The 26,271-nt window shown below is 37.4% G+C and overlaps 1 protein-coding gene across 6 annotated transcripts in view; it reads left to right on the plus strand.

Annotated features, from left to right (window-relative positions):
* CTNND2 (catenin delta 2) overlaps positions 1–26,271 on the plus strand; it is a 514,557-nt gene that overhangs the window by 345,925 nt on the left and 142,361 nt on the right. For all 6 annotated transcript variants that reach the window (XM_017824127.1, XM_017824125.1, XM_017824130.1 and 3 more), the window contains one exon: positions 6,286–6,418. In XM_017824127.1, coding sequence (XP_017679616.1) covers positions 6,286–6,418 — 133 coding nt within the window. The remainder of the gene's footprint in view (positions 1–6,285; positions 6,419–26,271) is intronic.

The following is a 26,271-nucleotide window of genomic DNA, read 5'->3' on the forward strand; positions in this document are numbered from 1 at the left end:
TTGAAATACAGAAAGTTTTAGGAGCCTCTGAAAGGGAACAGTAGTTCTAGAAAAGAAGACAATTTTGATTTACAGGTCTCTAGAAACCGAAAATCTCTCAAACCTCAGAGAAAGGCATTAAAGTAAATGACTCTGTCTGACTGTGAATCAATGACAGGGTCAAGGCTGGAATCCCCTAGGTCTGTGTACTGTTTTAATCTCCTGTCTATGTTTGCATCTTTCTGATCTATGAGGAAAGCATATCTGCATCTGTAACAGCCATTCTGCCAGTGAACAACATTTCACAATCTCCTGAAATCTGCCCTGTGACATGTGAACTCCTGTAGATGGAGATAGGCCAAGTGTAAGCTGGTCTCTCAGGGAAGGGTTAACTTGGCATGTTTTCACAGCTGTAATGTATTAAGCTTCTGTAGTAGGAGGTCAGAAAAATGTTATGCATAGCAGGGAAAAAGAAGAAAAATTAGGCAGCTTAAAGACATCTTGATATCTTACCTAATTTGCCTCCTCCTTGCATTTGCAGAAGCAGTCTCTGTATATGCAAATGCCTGCAGAGGAAAAGATAAAACAAATTTTTCAAGACTTTTTCAGCTCAACAACCCCAAAAGACAAATACCACTTTTTAACAAAAACAAACAAATTAACTAAACAAACCAAATAGTACAAATGGCAAAATTAAAGATATTCTAAAGCACTGAAGTCCCTGCTCCAACCCCACAGTCTAGAGGAGAGATAACATTGTACCAACGGAAGTAGGGTATGGCTACCTTAGGACACAGACAGCTTTTTTCATAAGAATCAGAAATGCAAACTCCCTCACAGGGAATGAGAGAAGAAAATGTTTATAGATCAGTACCAATAGAGTGAAAAAAATATTTCATAAAGGTTCATAAATACATTTCAATTAAGAAGGCATTTGTAAATGAAATGAGGGTAACCTTGAGCAGATAATACTCACACCTGTGAATATAATCATGTTGTACTGGAGGCAGTAACCTGGAGCTGTGAATAGTATCATGTGGGCCGGTGTCATTAAATAATCTTTACTCAACTATCATCTTAAAATCTTTTCCTCTTCAATGAAAATGTTCATGAAATCTACAGACAGTTCAGCTCCAGGCCGTTTTTGCTATGTTGAAGTAGTTCTCATCTTGCCTCTTCACAGGCTCACAGGCTCACTCCTTAGAGTTATTTTATTTTAAAATACAAATCACAGGTAGTAATTTAAAAACAGAATAATGATGCCTTATCAAAGAACATGCAAAGGCAGAACTGCAGGAGGGTATATTTGCCATTGTACAAGTCAGTTTTAGCCCTTTGCTGTATTGGAGATGTGATTTTTTTTGAAGTACTGGATTAACCTGGAGACCCCAAGTTTATGGTTCTGTTAAAGACCTGGGACATGCTGAGCATCTCCATCGCTGCTTGGCAGACCTGGGCAAGAATCCTTTGCATCTGACACATCACATCCTTCTCTGCACCTCATTAGCAGACACAAATACATTGTAAAAAACACATTTGTGGTGAATCTGTAATAAGATGTAAACCAGAAATAAGAACCCAAGCTCTCGTGAGATTTGCTGTGACCAGTGGCTGGGGAGTAGACAGAGCCATCACACCTGCTTCTCCAATGCTTTGCAAAAGCAATCAGTATCCTTAGTTACCAGCTGGAGATCTTTTGGTAGCCTTTTTAAAATCAGTGCATGTATAGGTGTAACAGGAATTTTGCTTTTGCTTTTCCGTGTAGCGTCAGCATTTTCAGTAGCAGAAGAAGAAAATTCTGGCATAATTCAAGCAAATACTCAGACGCAGTACATACTCTGTGTTCAGCAGCACCTTTAACTGACCCCACATAGCCAGTGCACTCAGCTGTGTTGCTAACAGTCTTTTAAGTCTGCATCTCTTTTGCTTTCTGACGTGTGTATGTGATATGATGGCAGGAGCAGGAACTGGTTTCAATGCATTACTTGCAGTACCCAAATCAGCCTGAATTTCTAGGTGCTATTAATTCTGTGTCAGAGTTGTTGTGTCTCATGTACAGCTCCTTGTTGATTCTCTTCAGTTGTTCACAGATAAAATGTAGCCTATTGTGATAGTCTAGGCATACATATTGCCGGCTTACATACAGCTTCCCCTTTGGGTCCTCTTACACTCCTGGAACAGTAGTCTCCTGTAATCCATGGAACAGCCTTAGTCACCACTTCAAGCTAAAATCTTCTGCAGAATTCAAAATGAGATCAATCCTACATTCCTAGAGCACAGTTTCCATAATAAAAAGAAGGTGGAACACCTTGGTGTGTTCTGGTCAGTCTCATCCAATGAAGATGCTTCTGAGAAAAAATGCACTTTGACAACCTGCCCAAATATTTGGAGTTTATGCCAAATGCCACTTTCCAGAAAAAACTGTGAAGTTCTTGCACAGCTTGGATACTGTTGTGGAAAAACTCACACCACCATCAGAAGCCTTTAGCTGACCTGAACAGATTAGTGTTGTTATTCCAAGGAAATCATAGGCAATAGCAGAACATCTTGCATGTACAGGTACTACCTTACTCTTTATTTTTGGATCAACCACACAGATACTTTGTTAACATTCTCAAAATGTCACCCACCTCCTCTGATTTACTCCAACCTTCTGGCTTGTTTCACCATCTGTGTGGATTGCCTCACTCAGTTTTTGGAAGTATGGGGATGCTAATAAGGGAGATGGGCTTAGGGACATGGTTTGTTTAGGATATTCACTACCGTTTCAAATTTTGCATAATTCTACTTTATAATTTTACTAGGGATTAGGTTCTCATATGTTGCCCGTTTAACTAATTTTCGTGTGGCACAATCTCAGATATTTCACAGAAATAGAGGTAGATTTGATTTTCATTTTCCTTCTCCTTTCCTTTAATCTGACACTTATCTTTGTCAAATACCACCCTACTACTGCTTTTTCTTGGTAGGCAGTCAGTTTATTCCAGCTCTTGACTTCCCTACTAATTGTTTTCTCTTACTTTTTGTTTGGCTCTCTATTTTAAAACATATTTTTTGTCATATAGGTATGCTTGGAGACATGGCCTGACTGTTCCTCCACATCTATGCAAAATGTTCCAGATATATTTTGTGCCTTTGTCTTTAAGAATTTCCAGTCCTTTTCCCTTCTCCAGACCAATGCCAGTTGACTTCATTAAGTAGCCTTTCTAACTTTTCATAATGCAACTAAATTAAAAAAAATTTAAAATAAATATTGTTAATAGAGCTGCAAGCCTGTTGTTCTTAAAAAAGCCCCCTCTTTCTCATTCTCACTTTTTTTCTCCTGTAAAAGACTAGTATAAAACAAATGAAAAATTTAAACCCCTAGAAACTAGTCTTTCTTGCCCTGAAGGCTGCTAAAATTATCACAATTATTCAAGCAGCCTTAACTGTTGACAGAAGTTCTTGTTTGTTTTATATAGCTACGGTATTTCATTTAGAAACTTCTAAAAATATCATCATCTTAGAGACCATCTGCTTAAAATGACAGTGCATACTAGGGCTAAATTTTTGAACTTTTTTTCCTGCTTTGTTCATTTTCTCTCCTAAAACTGGTTACATAACAAACTCAGTATTCAGTGCTAAAGGTTTCTTCTCTAAATTAATTTTCTGCTTACATCCAGTGTGTACACAACCATTTCCAATAGGTTGTGTACACAATACATTGGTCATTTGCTGATTTTTTTGCTGGGAGATCAGAGGGGAAAAGTAGAGAGCCTTGTTTTCATATGTGTCGAGACTGCACTGCAGGTTCCTCAGAACAATTAACTGTACCTTTGATGAAGGGATCTTTTTTCCTTTTGCCCCCTCATTGCCTCTTCTTTTCTGCATTCCAGGACAAGAGGAAGAAGAGGAACCTGAGCTAGTTGTCAGGGCCCATGATGTACTACTGCACATAACAGGCCTTTTGTTCAGTTGGTTTTTGGTTGGTTTGTTTTTTGGTTGGTTCAAGTAATATACGTATTGTGAAGGAGGAAATTTCCTTTTCGGGAGAATTTGGTGATAGAAGTTCCAACACTTTGACATGTAGTTATTTGCTGTAAAACAACTACTTTCTAATGTTCCCTCTCATTCTCTTGTTATACAAGCTGTTTTATTCTGGTATTTTGTATCCTCCCCAAAATACTGACACCTGCACTTGGAATCTAGGATTGAAAATGAGAATAAATTAAAAGTGGAGGTAGAATAATTTGCCCTCAGTAAGGTTGGTGGATTTTGCTTTTCATTTCTTATTTTTATTTAAACAAAAATTCTGGAATATGTCTTTGGTTTACTGAGAGCTGTTTATGTAAAAGACAGGTCTAATAGGTTTGAAGAATCTTTTAGCGAGTGTTAACATGGTTAACTGGAAGAAAGCAAATACACGAGGAAGCTAACATGTCACATAACATTGTTTCTGGGAATTTAGGGTTTGTTTATGGGTTTGTACTACCCATTCTTTAACAGAAATAAGTGCTTAACCAATTAATCCCTTCCTTTTCACCTATTGACAAGAGTCATGGTAAGCCGGTATACAAAGAAAACTGAGGTGTTTGCCATCTTTGGCTACTGAAGTTTCTAGCCTTCCCCGATACCTTTTACAATGTTCTCTAACTTTTCAAAATATCAGTGAAATGTCTTTCTGAATCTATGCAGATGTCTCTTGTAGAAGCTTCCAACAGTCTATATTATCTAAAGGTTTATTGGAATCGTCCATATGTGATTTATTATTACATCTTTATGCTCTCTTTATATTAAATGCTTAATGTGAAATTAAATAATCATGAGTTAACGCATGCTTTGTTAGAAGAGAAATAACCAATGAAATTCTGAGTGTATTTTTTACATCCCATATTTATATTCTGAATCTTCATAAAGATACAACTGTAATGACAGCTCTCAATCTCGCAAATGTCCCATATGAGAAGAGAACAGACAATCCCCCTGTTCTGTAGCAATTCATTATTATTGCAAAATAAATCTTGTTTCCAAGAAGTGTCATGGAGAAATGTCATATTTAAAGTGTGCCTGATTTTACTTGGGGCAGATTGCAGAGATACCTTGAATTGCCTCAGTGACATATACTTAGCCTCACTGCAGCAGAACCCTTATAATCTGGGAAGGAAACTGATGATCAAGACTATTTTTTCAAATGTTATAGCTGGACTCTGCAACAGGTCTTGCAAGTGTTTTTGGCAATAAGCTCCCGGGTGGTAACTGCATGGTAACTGCAATAGAGAATTTTTTCAGAAGTCACCTCTTTTCCCTGATTTCCCTCTGTTAGCCTGAATATGTAGCACCAGATGAAAGATGGTAAAAATATTTATATGGCACTTGGGGAAAAGGCATGTGATAACTAAGTATATCATGCAGAGCAGCTGTGTGTATCTCTGGCTCTTGGGACACAAAGTCCAAAGCCATTTTCATGAATGATTTTATCCTTAAATACAGAGGGGGAAAAATTACGTGAAGTGGCAAATTGATTTTAAGTTCAGGTCTGGAAACTGCAAAATACCTGCAGGGACTTGTTCAACATACATGGATTCAGTTCTTTCATGTGATGCTAATGGCATTTCATATTATGTAGGATTAACGAAAAGTGCAAACACTGAGTCTTTGTGTTTGCCTAGCTGCTTTGGATAGAGTAGAAGAAATGAAGATTTAAAAGTTATCCAATGTAAAAGTGTGTATTGCATAATTGTAAAATTACAGAATCACAGGATTGAGGTTGGAAGAGACCTCTGGAAGTCACCTGGTCCAACCCCCTACTCAGAGAGGGCCAGAGATGTGTAAGGGTTTTACACTGACTGTATCTGGAAAAAAATAAACCAAGAGACAAAATTGGTTATTGCTTTCTATATAAGCTAGAAATTCATATCCCACAAAGATTGCAGTAACTGAAAAGGGTTTTTTGACAAATTAGCATTTCGTAGCAAACCTTTTGTGGTTCTGATTCTAGCTCCATATTTTCATTTTAATAAAGGATAATGGTATGAGCATCTATTTTCTTTCTTTTCTTATATTATAAATTCATATAGCCATTTTATATAGGAAAATTTATGTTAGAGAACTAATTCCATGAAGTCATTTCTTCTTATTATACTTGACGTATTTTTTTTTCAGAGAAGTACAGTTTATTTGATTTAATGTTTGCTTTGAAAGTAGTGGGGAAAAAAAAATCAAAATATTACTTAGCCATTTCTATGTTCTTTGTTGACCCAACTGTTGCCACATTTATCCACTAATAGCAGAATTTTTGATGAATCTTTTGTGTTTGCTTTCACACAGAGAGTTTGGATGGCGGGATCCAGAGCTTCCAGAAGTTATACAGATGTTACAACATCAATTTCCCTCAGTACAGTCAAATGCTGCAGCCTACTTACAACACCTGTGTTTCGGAGACAATAAAATAAAAGCAGAGGTAAGATTTATAAACCCTTTTTTCAGCAGTTTTGCTGTTTGCCATTTATCATTACCAGTTATTTATATGTGCTTTAAAAAAATCTTACAAGAGAAATCATGGATATATACCTGGACCCATTTTACTCAAGCTTTCAGTTATTTGTTACCATTACAGAAAGTAAAAAATGCATAAAAATATTGTTGTCATTCATTGTTTTGTTTTCTTTGGACTATTTTGATTGATTGCATATCATTTAAAAACTGTATCACTAGTTGTTCGGTAATCAGCTAGTGGTATAGTCTTGATCTCACTGAAACATATGGGCATTTCCTTAGGGTTCTCAAAGAGACATTTGGACACTAAATACAAACACAGAAGATGAAAATTAAGCAAAAAGGTTCTGAATCAAAGCCTACTTTCATGTATAATTGTGTGAATAGAGTCTAATTTCACTGGGTTTGCAGCTTGAACTGTGATCATTGGTCTATGGACTTGAAATTCAGTGAGGATTGCATCTGAAATGCAATTCAAACATTAATATAGACTTTGTTCTTACCTGTAGCTGATAGGTACTTCTTGCTTGCTTTTTCCCTGTGGTTAATGGGACCAGCGCAGCTCTTGGCACAAGTTGAAACAGAAGGAAGGCGGCTCTGAGGGATCTGACAAACACACAGCAGTCAATTAAAATTGAATGAGTGAAGCTGTTACCAGCCCCAGCTGCCTCCCCTGGCCCTCTCAGAGATACTACTAGTCAGGGACATGTGGTGTGCACATAAATCTGTGCTGTACTGGCATCTTTTATCCTGGCATGTAGAGGTAAACTGAGATCAAGATCTGCTATTGCTTACTTGTCAGAACTGAGCAGTGATGCTGGCTTGCTAGTGCTTCATTATCCTCACCCTCAGAACATACCACTCCGTGAGTCTGTTTGGCTATAGCAGCTTTCCCTTCCAGGCTTTTTCATGCTGAGGAAATTCCTGAGTGAGTAAGCATGTGTTCTGCTGGCACTGGCAGAATTGCACTGGTTGTGTACATCAAACATCTTAGAAATAGTGATAAAAATATATTTACATGACTGTAAAATGAAGGATGTTTGTGCACTGGAGAACAGAACTCTGGTACAGGTATCACTGAAAATTTTAACTGGACTCTCTCCCTGTACTCTTCTCTCATCCTTATTCAGAAATTAGTTCTTCAGTAAGAGAATTGATTATTCTCTGAGAAAGGAAGTTAAATAATTAGAGCAATTCATTCATTGTACAATCTCTGCTGCCTCCTGTAAGCCATAGACTGAGAGACCTTAAGTGGCTATCCCATTTGAGGGAAGAAGATGGTTTGATTTTTGTTGCTAATCATTTAGGGAAAAAGACGTCTGATTGTTGTTGATTTGATCATTTTTGATCTCACCCATCCCAGTAGGACATCAGCCTTTGTAAGCTTCCGGCTCATGAGCTGGAAGGGTGAAGGTAACTATATGAAACAGTAGAGCACTAGGGAGCATTCTGAGCTTCTTCTGTGAAAAAAGATAACAAATAAAACAAGGATTCCTCCACTTCTTTTGTTATTATTCAGGACTTTGATATACTCCTTATTCCATAATACCTATACTGCTATGGAAACAAACCAAAATACTTTTTTTGAAAGAGTTCATCTGAGAATATGCTTTCAAACTTCTGGTACTTTAGGTTTTTGTAAGACAACAGAAAAAAGGGATGTATTGTATACTTGTCTAATGCTTTGTGGAGCTTTTCAGACTAAAGCATCTAACATTAGCAGACTGTTTTATCTCTATCTATCTACCAACCTATGTTATTTAATGATAAGTCTCGTTGTGTTTGGGTCATGACTCAGCAGACAAAACAGTTTCTGTGTTTGTTTGTTGGGATTAGGGTCAATCCAAATGGCTCCGTAGTATACTTAGGGTCTGCTTGAGCTCTCCACTGAATCAGAATTTCTTGAGGAACTTTTTGTGTGAGAGCTCAAAATCCTGTTGATAAGGGGATATCAGAGCAGATATTCCAGATTCTTATTATGTTTATACCCAGGCAGAGTAACTTGAGTGGTCCTGTTGAACCTACCTGAGACAACTCCTATGATAACTGTTAAGAATGTGTCTGAATTATGAGTTGAACTAGCACCTAAATAATAGAAACTGATATCAAAATTCTCTTTTCTGCAAAGTATTTGTGTTGCAGTTGCGTGTTGTGGCCAGTTCTCCTCTGTCTGAGAATGATCACATTTAATATCCAATTCCTTCTTCATGGAAAGCAGCATTCCAGTCCTGCTGCACATGGTCGCAGGGAACCCTGCCAGCTCCAACACAAGAGGCAAGGAAAAGAAGCACCAGGACATATCCTGTTTTCTTTGCAATCTCTTTTTGCGATTACATAGCACAAGAATTTCATTTGTTTTGAAGCGCAGAAAACGCTGCTCTTTGACCAAATACGTAGCTTTAACATAGCAGATGACTTGGGCTAAAGAAAAAATGCTATCTTGGTGGTCTTTCAAAGAGTGGAGAAAGGACTCACATAGAAATATGTAAGTTAAGAATGCTGCTGGTATTTCACATGCCTGACAGGCACTGAGAAAAAAAGCAAATTGAATTCACTAAATAATTTATTAAATATTAATCTGTAATGTAATGTATATGTATAATATATATATATGTATGTATGATAATATAATAAACAATGTAATGTATACTACAATTTAGTTTATTTACCTGGTTGTATTGAATTTGAAATGCAATGCAGTTGTTAAAGTTTCAATGCTGGAGTTATCCGACAGGGAAAAAAAAAGTTCTTTTACCTTTATCAGTATTGAACATCAAATTGTCACCCTGCAATTAATGACTATTTCATCCAGAGTTTCTGGAAATAACTGTCCTGAAATACTTTTTTTTATTATTCTTTTAAGCATGATTTATACTATATCACCTACCGAAAAGGTGATTAATGATCTATCCTCTGAATCTGACCATTCTTTCAATCTCCCAGTTTTGTTTTTGTATAGTGGCAGGACAAAGACCTTTATATTCTTTTTTTTGTAACAAGGTCAACTAAACTTTAGACAGAAATAGAAAATAGCAGCTGTGACTATAGGCATTTCTGAGATTACTAGCACTTTTTATGGTTTTTACCATTAAGTTTTTCTCTTCTAAAATATTTCAATTTCTGTGGCTGTAATGGGGAACACTATCCCTTGCTTCCTTTGTCCCCCCAAGAAGAAGAAGTGGAAATGCTCTTTAGAAAACAACCATGAAAAAGATACTCACTCAAAAATGTTTAGTCTGGCTAGGGAAACTAGAGATATTTTTCCCTTCGTGACCAAGTTCTTTATAGTAGGTGTTATTTCTAAAGCACAAGTTGATCACAGGCTTACTTCTGAATTGGGTAGCATCACTCTAAATGTGCCTTTATTGGTATGTAAGTGCAAATGCCCTGCTCAGTTTTATGTAACACTGAGGTCTGCAAATGCCTTTCTCTAACTTCAAGGACTTTCAAACAAAGTTGGTAACTGAAGATGCCCCAGGCTGGATACTAAGGTGTCAGAAGCCATTTACTTTTTCACAAAAAACCCTACCTTCTGGAGTGACTTATGTTTTATATTTCTGGTAGAATTTTTATTTTTCCCCTCCCAGCCCTGATCATAGCAGAAGAGCAATAGGTAAATGCAATAAACACTGACCATTGATAAAGATGGTGTTATTATTTCTTGCAGGTGCTGCCACTTCTATGCTGCTCAAAACCATTTAGTGCTAGTCTTTATTTCAAAGTACGATTTTAACTGCTGCTCTTACCTGAAAGTTTTTCACAAATGCTACTTCTGAGTCCCTTTAAGTCTTGCTTAACAGCAAGGCAGCTGCTACATCTGCTCTCAGTAGTGCTTCTCATTCTCTACTTTTATTCCCTGTGCTGGGTGGTTAGGTGGTACAGCAGACATTAGAATGGAGTTGAAGAAATTGGATTATTTTTGCTAATGTTTGATAGTTGGTTTTTCATCTTGTGTTGAACAGTAACCAGCCCTCACTAAGGGTCTCACGTATGTAAAAGGGGACATAGGGAGGCAGAAGGCTAAAGGCTGTAAAAATTACCAGGCAGCCCATTACAGTTAGGCATAATAATTCTGAAATTCAGAATCTCAGAATACTTCAGTAATTCTTTATATAAATTATTCTTTCATTGATGACAGTGAAGAATGTAACTAAAAGGCAACAGGAAAGGAGAGAAGAAGTTTTGATCAGATATTTGAAAGCAAATGAAAAGCTGATCAGGCAGAAGAGCACAGGAAGACCCTTTCAGATGGCATTTTCTCCTCAGGAGAGGGCTCTTACACAAACAATGGTGAGATTGTGAGCAGAGCCAGAGTAGCTGCCCCTGGATGCCAAGAAGGAACAGACAGGGGATATAGGAAAAGAGAAGCATTTTAAAATACTCAGCGGAGAACATTTCTTTAAAAGAGCACATTCTATTAAACACAGGATTCATTCTTCCACAGCATTTTTTCTTCCTATAATGACATTTTCCTCTTTTGTATGAGGTCACCATGTAAAGGGATTGAATTGTGCAGTTTCACACGCCAACACCATTTTGCTCTCATGGAAGATGGCAGCCTGCCATCAGCTGCAAAGGTGTAACAGGTCACTCAGAGTTTCTGGCACCAATAATTGCTTTCTGCAAGCTAGGAAATTAATTTTTGCCAGCAAAGTCACAACACTTGAGATCCTTCTCTCAGGAAAATACTGCAAGGATGCCAAATAAAAGAACAGTAACTGCTGAACTGTCCTGCCTGAAGCCTTCCCTTGCATCCTAAATAAATACTGCTGGATTGGACACTTTCCTCTTCATCTTGGAGAGCATTGCCATATACTCCCTTCAGGAGAAAAGTATCAGTCCAGACATTATCACATGGAGTTCTAAAAGCTGAGTGATTGCATGCCGAAATCATCTCTTTTCCAGCTTGCTGAAATTCATCATTCATATTCATTTTATCATTAAAATAAAGGTATTTCTACATCTTCTTCTGGGAGTTTTTCAGAGTGCCCAGAACCCTTTCAACATGGTACCACCACTTGTTCACATGTCAGGCAGTGGACATAAACCATGCAAAGGAATTAATTCACCACAGCAAAACAAGGAATTTCCTATTCCACCATTTCCTATGGGCAGGCAGTTTGCCTTGCACCGTGCATTTTGTGGCATTCTTGCAGTCCCATTAATTTGGGGTGGAATATGGAGGCTGAAGATCTTTTCCCCTAGCTTGTTGAAAGATTTGTAAAACACAAACCTGGAACGGATGAAAGATGAATCCTCTTTTTTTTTGATTGATAGAAACAAAGCCCTTTTTTGCCCCATGATCAAAATCCCATCACTTGGATATACTATGTCGTCTCACCTTCTTTCCACAGAAGATTTTGTGAAAGCAACCTTTCTTTTCTGCTATTGCTTTTTTCTTTTTTTTTTTTAAATCAGACCCTTTTGATTCCTTCTTCTGACCTGTGTAACCACTCATGATCACTCTGCTCCCTTCTATTTTATTTATTCCAGCAGTCAGTGGCTTGAGTTCTATTTCTCTTTTAAGGCAAGCAGATATAAATGGTTTGTTTCTCCCAATGCTTTCTGCACTTCAAGCTCTTCTCTATTGATAGGTATACAAGAGAGTATTTATGATAGCATTTCAGTAACTACAGTGCCAGTTTGAAGTGCCTAATATGTCTGCTCTGGATGTCTCTTTATGCTGTCTCCATGATACCCTCTCTCCTCTTATAGTTTGAATTGTGTGCATCAAAGAAACACTGATTCACTGCCTATAGTACAAGCCTGTGGCTGAACATTTTTCCTCTTTAATATTAACTAAAACAAGTGAGGCAGAAATGGCTGCATTGGTCTTGACACAATAGTCTAAGTTAACATTGTTAAGACCACCTAAACTCTTAATGGTCTTAAAATATTTTTATTATTTAGAAGAATGCTAATAAAAAACACACTTTCATTCGCTATCATTAAAGTATTGTAATTCTATTTCTCTCTTTAGCTAGATTCCAACACTGAATTACTAAATAATGTTTATGAGAGTATATCGCTCTGTTTTTTTCTTGCTAATATATTGTCTTTACTTTCCTAATAAATTCCAGAAACATGGATAAATATAAATATAAAGTGGTGAGCCCTTTCACTGTTTTTTAGTTTACTTTCTGTCTGGTAATTAAATCTTATACTGACAGTCTTGCTTTGAAAAGCATTTCTGAATGCATTTCTGTGTTTAGTTTTGCCATCTTACTTATACATTACCACTTTATGATATTTATCTCTTCTGATGAGAGAGTGCATGTCTTTGTTTTGTGCACAGTCTTTACACTGATTAAAGCTGAGTGTTAATGGATGTCATTGAGCACTGTGCAATACTCCCACAATCTGTGCTTTCTGTAGCACAGAAGAAGTGGCATTTTATACTCTGGGATCCCTCTGGGGTCATTTCACCATGGTTATTCTTGATTTTATCATCAGGACACTGCCTGAATTATAATAATGATGCACTGTGTACCTGGCTTATATTTCACTTGATTTAAGATTAGGAAGGTGTTTCAGTTGTTCAATAAATGAATTAATTGCAAGCCCCAGAGGAGTGACATTTGGTTAAAGGAGGGAAAGGAAGATTTAGGATGTTAAGATAGGATATTAATGGAAGACTGCACAGCAACATAGAGGCAGATTGCTGGGACCAGTTCTTGTCTTCTAATCCTCTGCTCTGCTAAGGAACCCGATGAATGCTTTGGGTTTATTGCCTTCACATTTCAAAATTATTCCTTTTGAAAAAAAGCCTCAATTGGGAATAAAGAATCAGTATTGTAAAGGGACATGATTTTAAAAAGAAATAAACAAGAGTGTATTATTTCATAAATGTAATGCAACATCTAGTTGTGATTGAGGTTTGAGTTAATGCTAGATAAGCAAAATTAGTCATTTTGCTTGCCCTCCTGTTTTCAGTCATTTTGTAACATACCATTCTTCCTCATCTTGAAAGGATACTGAATCAAATTAATTTACAAAGTGACTGAAAACATTATTTTACAAAATTGTGGGCTTAATATTGAGCATATGTATTGGTATTTTCATCCCACACACTGCTTTACTGCTTTCATGTTCCTCTCCACCCACTGTCCACTTATTGCCTCTCCAGGGAATAACCAAATGGACAATATTTTCCTGACTCTTCCCAGTTCTTTTTTAAGGTTTTTCTATGATACTATTATATAGTCAGGAACAATTATTTAGAGCTAAAGCAAGCCAAAATCTTTTTTTTTTTTTTTTTGTTCTAGTAGTTAATGAATGTCCATGTTTCATATGGATAATTGCAAGTTTGCTCTTTGGACTATCCTGTCTATGCACTACACAGCAAACTGTTAGCAGTATTCACAAAAATGTTTGGGATACAGAATTTGACCTCTGTTCTGCTTCTGTTTAGGGTCGTGGCACTAATCTTCTTCTGGGCTGAGGTCTTGAACAACAACCTGCCTAGACCTCCTGATTATCTGGGTTTGGCATTCACTCCTACAGTGTCTGTCTCACTGGATATGAGAATACTGGCTAAAGGTTTCTATCTTTTTCAGCTCTGGACAGTCCAAATAAGCACATAGAAGAGAATTTTAGGGATTAAACTTGATTAGCCAAAAAAAAAAATCAGATGTGAATATCTGGTGATAGTGCTTTTTAAGCAGTTAGGAGAAAAGAAAAAAAATCAGTATTATGTGTGCAAATGAGTGCCTTCATGCTACTTTCTGTGGTATGCATCAGATGCAGGCAGAGCATTGCGCTGTGTTGTGAATCTGTCTCCACTGGTCTGAGGAAAGCATGTTGCAGTTGTATTAAAACATTTGCAAAAGCTGTATCTTTTATGTTTGAAAATATTATGTCGTAGGGAAGGAAAGGTAATACACACTGAAAGACATAGGAAATATGATGTTCCTGCATTTTGAACAGGCAATAAATATATTTGCAGCCTTTTCCAGCAGTATAATGTTCTACTGTATGTGCCATGGATTTCTTTCTATTCATAACTCTCCTGTCAATTGCTTCTCTGATTTATTAGGCTGATGTGTGAATGCAGAGGATTACTTTCCTATTGTAGAGCATATTTTTTTATTACTGCTCTCATAGTCCAGCAAGCCATGGTAAAATTTTGTACACTATATATAGGAATAAAATAACCTAGATCGATATCAATATCTGTAATTTGATGCTTTCTCAACATATCTATACTAAAAAGGTTGGCAGCAAAATTATTTCAATAAGGTTAATCATTCCTGATAAAAAGGCCCTGTCAAATAAAACTTTTAAGGTAAAGACCATCAGTTGATCTTCAAAATGTATTTAAAAATACAAAGAGATGGCTGTTACTAAGCTACTGAGAATGGTTTCAGCAGAAGGCACGGGTTTGTACAGACATAAGAACACCTGAAGCTCTAAAATAACAATGCCTACCTGTCTATCCAGCCACTGCAAAAAATTATTTGAAGCCATTTAAACCAGTCCTTAATGTAATCTCAGAGTAAATCTGTAGCAGTGGTGCTGAAGTCAGTCCTGCTCTTCCAGGGTTTACACTGGTGTAACTCAGACTATGACTCATACCACAGAAGGGATAAAGGAAAAACCAAGATATTAAAAATTATCCATTTTGAAAGTCTGAAGTTTTGTACATTTTTTACTGGTCGTGGGCCAGATTCCCTCCTTCTCATCCTGGAAAAGTACTGCTTACTGATCAATGACTGACATTTCTAAGATTGCTATGTTTTAGAGACCTTGGTTCAAGCAGATATGGAAACGCATTAGATCTGTGATATATAGCTTGAAATGTCATTTGGAATATAGTTTTTTAGTTTCACAAAGAGATTTTATACATTCCTGCATTCTTATCTGTCTAAAAAGTAGAGACTGTAATGCCCATTATAGGGATCATTTAACATATATAAAGAATTAGTTCATACAAAATGATAAATGACACAATATGTCCAAATCAGCCTTTTATATATGAGCTGTTGCTGCCACCACAGTTGCTGAGGAATGAGTGGGCAATCTGCCCAACTGTGTTAGCAGCACTGCTGGGTTTGGCTCTTCACTTTGCTAGACATGCTGCAGGCACATGGTTAACCAGGCAAGGCCCTAAAGAAAGGGACACACTCCTTACTCCACATACAGAAGTATTACATGGTTTTGGGTGAAGGTTTTGGTGAGGTTTGTTTTTTTTTCAGAACTGCTAGTTTGCTATTCTTATGTCCAGAAGGAACTGAAAAATTGCTGCAACTCACAAGCTTTATGGAGTGGTAAGCAGTGTTAGTCTATTGGCAGTGAGGTAGCACCATTTTTGATGGTTATTTTTTTTGTTTCTCATTTCTGTATGTTTTTTCTGTATTCTGCTGATTTAAAAAGATGTCTAGAGTTATGCTGGACAGCTTTTGGAAAGTGTCATCTGAAGCTTATTGGCTTATTTAAAGTAAAGTGTCGGGAAAGTAATAAGGAAAGAAATAGAGAACATTGCTGGGACCTTCTGCAAGTCTGTGTTTGCATGCCTTGGATACTGCATGAAGTTCTGTCTTCCCCTATTTCAATGAGTGTAGGAAATCTAGAAAAAAAATAGAATTGTGGATTTTGAAAGGCAAAGAGAACCTGAGCTAAACAAATGGGGGAAAAAATATTCAAACCAGTACATGTATATATATGTATGCACATACATTTACTGTAACACATACTTTTATACATATATAATTTTGCATCTTGAACTGGGGGTATTACAAAGTGCATTAGATATGAGGCAAGTGTTTACTTTTGCTGACTTTTACCTCATTTATAAAACTCATGTAAATGGGGAGATGGAGAAAAGATTCTGCAGTGCAGCTTTCTGTAGCACTGAAACTCTAAAATTACAGGTTGTATCTTGCCTTTGTGACCTTAGACAAATATTCTAATTTTATGTGCCTGAGTTTCTATTAGCAAAACTTCCTAGCAAAGAGAGATGTGAGAATGTGTTCATGAGCTTTTGAGGCAGTAGCTTGTTCCCCAAATACTTCAACTTTAAGACAGAAAATTCTCATGTGACTGAAAGATTCTTTGAAGTATAATACATCAGTTATAAGAAGAGAGTACTTCTTGTTTAAATCGCAGTAGATAATGCCCTGGGAGCAGAGGTCATAAGAGGGCAGTATGATGTTTGATGTAATAAATTGTAAATATATTTTTAATCTGAGAAGTGGCACACTGTTTATTCTGTGAGGCAAACTGTCTGAGGTAGCTACGGCAAGCACTGAAAAAGGATTTTTTTGAATTTCCTTTTAGAGCTGAAATGTCAGATAGAGTTGTTCTGTTGCTTAGGCTTAAATGACTGAAAATAATTAATTTTCTGTGGTCTTTCTGTTGGTGACCCATCTTGTTCCTAGATGATATTTGTGTTCACATTGACTAAATCCCACTAATAATATGCTTAACTGAGTAAAGTACAGCTTCAGAAATCTTCATCCAACTCTGAAGTTATGTCCTCTCCTGCTGTAAGAATATTTGAAATAGTGACCTACTGCTTTCTCTAAAAAAATTCGGTTTTCTTTGCATAAAAAAAAAAAAAGAAGTTGAATTTTCTATATCTTGTTTAACTTCACTAGGTATCTGGTTATAGGAATACCAGGATGTTATTAGTGGAAGTATATATGCCAGTTCTTTTCACAAATAATAAATGCAATCCTTCATTTTCAAATAGATCCTTAATTATTTTTAAATACCAGAAAGTAAATGATCCACACCCTCAGTGTTAATCATCATTTTTCATTTAATTTCAGGCAGTACTAAGTCAGTGCTTGAGTAATGCCAAAGTCTTCACATCCTAAATTAATATTGCCATTGCATCATCTATAAAGTGCACAGTGCTGTGCCTTCTTTAGTATTGTGTGGTTTTTTACTGTTTTGAAAAGCAAAGACCCCAAATCAATATCAGGTAGTTACAATACCTTCTAAGGGCCTTGGCATGTGTGCATTTTACCTTATTTATGTGTATTCCTCAGTGTTAGTTTATAACGTAGTTCACTGCCAATGTGTTCATTTTAGGAGATACTGCTTTTAACAGTGGGCTTGAAAATTGCTTTTCTGAAGCCTTCATATCAGACGAGCACTTCAGGTCAGCTCTACGCTTGCAGTTAAAAGTGTTGCTTGGAAGATCCCACTAGTCCTTGATGTTTAGAATAGGATGCTTGTGTTGTCCTTCAAATTAATGTTTTTTAAGAGTTTAGGGTAAAATGCTTTACAATTATAGGTAACTTATACCTAGCCAGGGATTTTTTTTAGTCAAATATAAAATCACACTAAAACCTTGATTTATAATAGGTATAGCCTTCCTACCAAGCATGAAAAACAAAATGTGTCACAGAGCAGAATACAGTAAGGCTTACGGACTGAGAAAGCAGCACATTTATTCATACCTTCCCAAAGCAATTTTAAAACATGATTTTGAGTCTCCTCCTGTTCAGAAAATGTTTTTGAGGCTCTCTTAACCTCACATATAGATCCCAAGATCTAAAGAGGTCATTTAAGAGATACAGGGAAAACAAAACTGTACTCAGTAACAGAAATAAGATACCCAGTCCCATAAGGAAAGCTCCTGAGTATTGACCCCGTGCTGTGGATCCTCACATGTCGTACAACCATTCCACCAAACACCCACCTGGTTTCTACAGACACATGAAATAGACCCCCTTCCTTCTCCATGCAGTGCAGTTTAGCACACAAGGGAACAATTTTTATTCAAGTAGAACATTGTATATATCCTGGTGGTTGAATTTATTTACATTATGCCTCTTCACTGCTTTATGTTGCCTTTGTGTCTGATCTGAAAAGTCCTAATGAGAAAGCCATTCTTAAATGGGACCTAGATCCAAACCCTGATTTAAATTCCTTAAACAAATTAGACTTTGGAGTTAATGCAGCAATTTGCATAACATTCTCCTCTATTTTCAGCTAAAATTGCTCAGCACTTTTTTAAACTTGTAGCAAATTACTTTGCTAATGAGACTAAATTACCCTGTGATGTTACAGGTAAATTTGTCTGTAATAAATCTCACATGCGTTTGCAATGTACCGATTTTGTCTTGTCTTCCTGTTGTTCCATAGACACATGAGAAGAAATAGTGGAGAGGATTTTAAGTTTGAACCACTGCATTTATCTTAAGAGACCTACTGTACTGAATACTATTCCCATATTCATGGAGATTTGTTTTCTCCCCTTCACATCTGTTTTAAGTTTTAGGAACTAAGTTTCCGAAACTAGCTAGCAATGAGGCTGCCTGTCTCATTGCCTGCAATGAGACAGGCAAACTCTTCTCTGAAAAATAGTGTATTTTTTTTCCTCTTAGGTGGAAGCCATTTTAGTAATGTAAACAAGACAAAGATAAGTAATGGAGAGAATTTTTAATTGCAAAAAAAAATCTAGAAATGTAATAATTTCATGGATATAAATGGTCAGCGCAGTCAGGTTGCTCTACAGCCTTTGGCTCCTGGACTTTCCTGTTGTGCTCTGGTCTGTGTGGGCACACCAGTCTACTCAGACAGTGAGCCTGAGAAGAACAGGGTGACTGTAGTCAAAGAGCGTCTCACAAACACCACACTGCCTGCCACCATTTAAAAATTCTTGGGCATTTTGTTCAGCTCACTTGCAGCTTCTCCTTCCAGCAACAGAATTGCTTGAAATCTGTTCACATGTGAAATAGTAAGCACTTACTCTGCTAGTTAGAAAACCAGCCTCTAAGAACATTAAAACCAATTATTACAAATAATTTCCAGAAGCAGACCTAAACTGAAAAGTCTTTTTAATTTGGTGTTTATTGAATATATACTGTCACCTGTGCTAGCAGTCTCACTTAGTTTTTAGTTCTGCTCCATATGTAACACCGTGACATTAAAAATAATTCCATGTGTTTAAATACTTATATTTTGATATATCGAAACATGCTTTCTTAATAACAGAAGTGTCACAGAATAAGTGGTGGATGATGCTGTGTGATGTGTCAATTAAGCTGGCAATTAATATCTATGATGTGTAGAAAGGCTTGATTGTTGTTAGATTTCCTTCACCACCTTTGGATGAAGATTTATTCAAAAGTGATTATTAAGAAAAATGTGGAAATTAAGCACCTAACCATGAATTAATCTTTGAGTTAGGAATGTGGAGCTGTTAATAGTGGAAGACTTAATGTCTTATTGTTAAGAGGAGATTGTGTTATTTTAGAAACACACTTTATCACTCTGTCAGTCTCTAACAATTTTTGTCACCTGCTCTTAATCCTCTTCTGTTTCCATTATATTTTACTTTGTAAGGCAGTGTAGTCAGAATTAAATGCAGAGAAGGATGTTCCAGTTATACCTACTGGCAAAATTTGAACAATATCTCAGATACCCACTTGCTGAGTATAAATAGAAGAGGAAGGGTGTTTGGGTTTCTATCACAGCTGTATTTTTAGTCTGTTTTGGAATACTTAATTATCTAACAATCTTTGGCTAAACTGTTTAAAATCTGAAGCTTCCCTTTTCTTCCTTTTTGTATCTCTAGCTCTAATTTTTGCAGCCTTCCAAGGGATGGAAGAGGCAATTTCCATTATGCAGTGATTGAAAGAAAGGGTTTTGCTTCTTTTCTTTGCTGCTGGGCAGAATAGAATAATTTTTCACAGATTTCACAACTTATATTTCAAAATAGGGTTCAAAACCTTAGTAGTAGTCAAAACAGCTAATGTCAATTAGCTTTGACTTGCTTCTGCTATTACAAAGACGTAAACAATAGCCACATTCCAGGGTCAGTTTTCTCATAGCTCAATATGAAGACAGGTCAGTCACCTGTATTTTGTTCACTCTTGTCTCACCAGTATCTATCCTCTAGAACCACAGTGTCCCTGATAGCTCTTTCCCACATCTCCTATCCAGCTCATCAGCTATTCCAGCTCCAGGTTCACTAGTGTTACGCCAATGCAGAATGTAGACCATCCTCATCCAGGAAAATTATTAGCAATTAGGATTAATAAGAAGATAAAGCTGGACTGCAGTGATCAAGCGAAGGTTTGGCTGGACCAGCATACTTAAGCAGAATTTATTTATACATCTCATCCTTCTCTATTTTCTCATGTTATTCCTCCCCCATGCATTTGGATATTTGCCGTTTCCTATCTTTTTCCTTCTGCCCAAACATCCCATAGTTTGGCACATTGTCACAGTCCCTTGCAACATCCCATCGGGTGTTCTTTCCCCTAGGACCCGTGATGACCTTTTCATTCATTCCTCCCTGTGTGCCCATTTTACCAGTTAACAAAACTCAAACTGAACCTCTCCAAGCCTTGGAACAGTTCCTTCAGTAGCCCATCAAACAGTGAATTCCCAGACCTGGTCTTTTGTATTGTCTCTTGCTTTATAGGATTTGTGTATGTAAGTGTGGTTTATTACTTTTCCTGTCTCATCTGTGTTTATATGCTGGACAGCCATTGAGCAGATGTCCTCATAAAACAGATGTCCTTACATTCCAGGTATCTACATAGCCTTCACATCCTACATTTCATTTCCTTCCATACATCCAACCCATCTATTGTATTGAATTAGAAAAGCAAGCTATCAAGCAATTCATACGCTAAAAGTGTACAGTAATCAAGTGTATATGTATAGAGATAAATAGATAGATATAAATAGATACAGATATAGATATAGATATATTGTTTCAGACATATCATCAATGTATTATTGACTTGTTTTGCCAACACATATGCTTCAGGCTGGTCATATGTAACTCCTGGTAGATTAAGTATTGAACAGTCCACTGTTGTGGTAAACACCACTGAATCAAAGGTGTCTCTGTTTGAGACAATTTGGAGGGGCAGAGACATTGGATGGAAGTCTCCTTCCTCTGATCCAATACCCCTGGTTCTCTCCAATACAGAGAGAGAGATATCAGACACACCGAGATGTAAGTGAAAAAAATAACTCTTTATCAAGAGGAATGCTAAACAGTACTGATAAAACTGGGTTGAGCTAACCAGAAAAATTCCCAAGCTCCTGCCCACCAGACCAAAACAAGATGGCGTCAGCCTTCCCCCACCCATTAAAACCTGACAAGAATAGTTGGAGGGTCAGTGCTGGAGTGAGGCTGCAGTGCTGGCACAGGCACAAGACACCCTCCGGAGCCAGAGATGAGACCTGGTCACTGCAACTCTGATGGTGGTTGTAGTCCTGATCGGCTGAGGTGGGGGTAGAGGCCTGAGTGGTAGAAGTCCCATGGAGTGAGGGAAGTCTGCCTAATGAAGTCCATGTGGTCTTTTATTGGGCTCAGGGTAGGTGGGAATGCCTCTGGTACCACCACTGGGGCGTTTAATTCTTCACTGGATGATTAATGCTGGATCACAGAACATTTGGAGTGTCTTTGACACCTTCTAAGCACAGTTGGATCCATTATGGCCACTAGCAGAGATGAATATCTTCAGGTCATGTGAGTGAATTGTCCTGATGTCTCCCTGAAGGGAGTTATCACACATGAGTTATTTGTGTAAGGACAAAGAAACAGCTTGTAGCCTGAGGTGGCAGGTGTGCATGCCCTCTGAGTCATCAGCCTTCCAGTCTTTTCACACTGGTGGATAATTCCTCTCCTAGGAGAGTACCACCCTTATCTTAAGTCCCTCCCCACAGTCTAAATGAGTAGGCATATTTGGAGAAAAGAGAAAAGGTGAATACCAGAGTCTCTGTGTAACCCAGGACAAAAGGTCAGCCTTGAAACTGATAAATTACATTTCTCAAAGGATCTTGGCATGTTATATCTAAGCTGTCCTTATTGGGAACATAATTATCACTGCCTCCAGTACTGACCTGAACCCCTTCTTGAATCCAAATTCACTTTTTATTTTCATTGTGTGGGTACCAATACATTCTCAGATATAATGCAAAAAAACTTCATATGATACCAGAGGAGACTCTGGCATCAAGCTGACATGAGTGCACTTTCCTCAGTCTGTGTACTAGAGTCTGATACCTTTTGCTGTCCTGTCTGCCTGTGTCATGGCATCATGGGACTTGACGAGAGCAAGTGCTTCTGATCAGCAAGTAGACAGTGGCATTAATGGCAGACAGCCAACTTAAAGAAGAAAGTTTGAAAATGTCCTGGTAAAAGAACATGTGATTCATCAGATGAAAGCAGCTCTCTGCTTACCATGGATTTTTTTTTTGTGGCAAAATTAATGTAATTTCTGTTCTGTCAGTTTTTAGTTTGATTGGAATAGATTCCTGATTTGTTAGTAAAGCTGAACAACGAATTCAGACATATGCATGCTGAGCTTCCTGGTCTTGATAGGGTTTGCCATACACTTCATAATGCCACATGTGAAAGAGCACAGCTCTTTATTTAACAGCTAACAGCATTTTCCAAAAATGTACACAAAATATTTCTAGTTTCATTTCCTTTGCCTCAAACAAATAATTTCATTTCCTTTACCTCTATTTCCATAAATTTAAATAGATTCTGGTAACATCCATCACAGTCTCACAATTTGTCAGGCATTGTTGAACCTGCTGGAGAGTATAGTTTTAAACAGCTATATACGTATGTGATGGAAACACAAAGCTGGGGTGAGACTTCTGGTGAATAAGGGCTGTTGAAAAGAAAACAAACCCCAAAACAACAAAGCAAGACAGTAATCCAGATAAAAAACAGCATCAGAAACTGTGCTCCCAGTTGTGAACAATCAGCTTCCTCTCCCCGCTTGACACAATTTCTCTGCCAAGTATCTGAGCTTGGAAATTCAAAGAAAGTTTGCAAAATAAGTCTTGTCTTTCCCGAGTAAGAATAGGGTCTTTCTTCAATAAAATTTAGACATTTTATCAAGTTATGTAAGGTGTTATGTAACATCTGTTTCACTTCTCTTGTATTACCCATATTTTTTTTTGCAGAAATGCATTTTAGATTAATATTTTATGCTCTTGCTTTTAAGAAACTGTCTTTGAATCATTTTGGTCTGCTGCTGACTTCAGGTTCCTGGGAGAGGAGGAGCTGCATGAGCTGAATAGTAGTGTACTGTCAGCTACCACAACTGAAGAGGGAAGGTGCAGATTTGAATGTGTCAGAACCACACATTTCCCCTTAGAATGAGCAGAAAATAGCAAAACTTGTCACCTGAGAGCATCCATAAACTGCTGAGAAGCATGAGATGCCACTTGATTTTTTCCAAGAGGAAGAGTGGGGAAAAAAGCATAGGCACAGTCCCTCTGAAAGGAGGCAGAGTCTTTAGATGAATTACAGTACCCAGAATAATTTTTGCTACAAAGTAATAATTTTTCTCATTCTTAATCTTTTTTTTAGCAGTGAAGCAATTAAAATATTCATTCAACATATTGTGCTTTGAAAATATAATTCACAAAGATCAGCAGGCATGTTTTCATTCTGTCGTTCCTGATATTACTCATCACACCAGGCAACTCATTTATTTTTAACTGTCTTCTTTCTTCTATCAGATCTTGTTTCTTTTCAGAGGTTGAAGTGTGAAGCTCAGTGGTTGATTCACCTTTTGTAAAACTGAAGCATAAATTTTTGTTCCTAGTCTGTTTAGTAGATGTCATCTGTTTTGTCATGTAGGTGGCTCTTCGTGTAGCATGGCTGGTTTTGAAAATCTGGTCAGCAGAGGAAGCAAATGTATTTTAATATGAAGGTTAAATGATGATATATTGTAAACCCAAGCAAACAAACAAGCCTCACTGCTCACCTCTCCCAGATAAACTTGGTAAATTTTTCCCGACTCGGAAATGAACTAATTGATTCATTGCAAGTCATCCTGTTTACATGGGAAAGTTTTGACCAGTGAGATATATTGCAACACCTTTTCTCTTTGACCTGTTTATCTGTTTTCTAAACTGAAAGATGTCATGGTTTCTCTGAGCAGCAGAAGCATAGATTCTCAAAAAGATTAGTGAACTTTTCTGCCTCTCATTGATATATTTTACCAATGTCCATTCATATCTCTGCACTCTCCACATAATGCTGGTTGCTGTAGTCTTTGAGGTGACCTGTATATTGCTCAGGAAGTTGGACATGAAGTACTCATATAATGCCTATTTAAGGGAAAATATAAACACTAGCATTTTGACATTTAGGACAAGGCTGTGTTGTAACTGTATAGGCATTAAAACATTTTAATTTAACACTGTAACATCTTGGTGCATACACTTTTTGACTACACAAGTGCTTTATTTTTTGGTCTTGCTGTTATTAAAAAAACAAGAATGTGCCAGATAAACTGGTAGAAGAAAGAGAGATAACTTCTGTCTCAGCAGTGAGTAATTTCATATAGCTCAGTTTTGGAACCTCAAGGGCTGACTCATTTTTCAGTCTTTATTTGCAGTGAATTGTAGAATCATAGAACCATTTAGGTTAGAAATGGCCTCTAAGGTCATCAAGTCCAACCATTAACTCCAAAGTCCATCATTAAGTGTCACATCTACACGACTTTTAAATACCTTTAAGAACGGTGACTCTACCACTTCCCTAGGCAACCTGTTCCGGTGTTTGACAACTCTTTTGGTGAAGAATTTTTTCATAATATCCAACCTAAATCTCCCCTGACATAACTTAAGGACATCTTCTCTTGTCCTGCCACTTTCTACTTGGGAGAAGAAACCGACCCCCACCTGGCTACAACCTCCTTTCAGGTAGTTGTAGAGAGGAGTAAGGTCCCCCCTGAGCCTCCTTTTCTCCAGGCTGAACAACCTGAGTTCCCACAGCTTGTCATCAGGGGACTTGTGTTCCAGACCCTTTGCTGCTCAGTTGCTCTTCTCTGGACTCACTTCAGCCCCTCAATGTCTTTCTTGGAGTGAGGGGCCCAAAACTTGACAGAGGATTCAAGGTGTGGCCTCACCAGTGCTGAGTACAGGGGGACAATCACTGCCCTGGTCCTGCTGGCCACACTATTGTTGATACAGGCCAGGATGCCATTGGCCTTTGACATTGGGCACACTGCTGGCTCATGTTCAGCTGGCTGTAGACAGTTCCTTTCACAACTGACATCTTTCCAGCTAATCTTCCATAAGCCTGTAGCGTTGCATGGGATTGTTGTGACTGTAACACAGGACTCAGAACTTTAGCTTGTTTAGGCTAGTGTTAGATCCATGAAGTGCCATACGTCAGTATGACTCCCCTCTGCAGAACTGCAAGAACACATGCCCATGCAAAAACAGCTTCACAAATATTTCAAAACCTTTTCGTCTTAAAAGTAAAATGACCAGCTGAAGTGCCTGGCTGGCTTTGTGCCTCAGCCAACGACACATATGGGGAAACATTTTGACAGAGATGTCTGTATAACTTGCTTGAAGCTAAAACGTCGTACTCTTTGGATGTTAGTTTTGAATAAATGTGGCTTCTTAAAATTAGATTCAAGAGTGGTTGATGTTTGAGAAACAAATAGTGCCAGAGAGTAATAAAGTATTTGTTGGAAATAGATTTTATAATAAATTGTACTTGGTATTCTTGACCTTCTTGATCATTTGCTGAAATACTTTTGTGCTTTTTCTATAATGATATTTTATATAAGATATCGCATTAGAAATTTATTTTGTAGGCCACCTTGTTTATGCATAAGACTTCTGTTCCTACATCACTGAAGGGTCTCTTTCAATCTTAGTAGAACAAGCTTGCCACAATGTTTTTGTCATCCTTGTCTGTTTGTGCAGACTTCCTCCTTTTGCTTTCATCTTTGCTCATCCCAATTCAGTTGATATAGCATCCTTACTGAGACTACAGTAGCTGCTCACATTCCCAGAAATTAAATGTAAAGGCAGGACTACTTAAAACTTTATGACATTAAGTGCTTTTTTTTTGTTTGCTAC

The sequence above is a fragment of the Lepidothrix coronata genome, unplaced genomic scaffold, assembly GCF_001604755.1.
Source record: "Lepidothrix coronata isolate B3197 unplaced genomic scaffold, Lepidothrix_coronata-1.0 Scaffold109, whole genome shotgun sequence".
Lineage (NCBI taxonomy): Eukaryota > Metazoa > Chordata > Aves > Passeriformes > Pipridae > Lepidothrix > Lepidothrix coronata.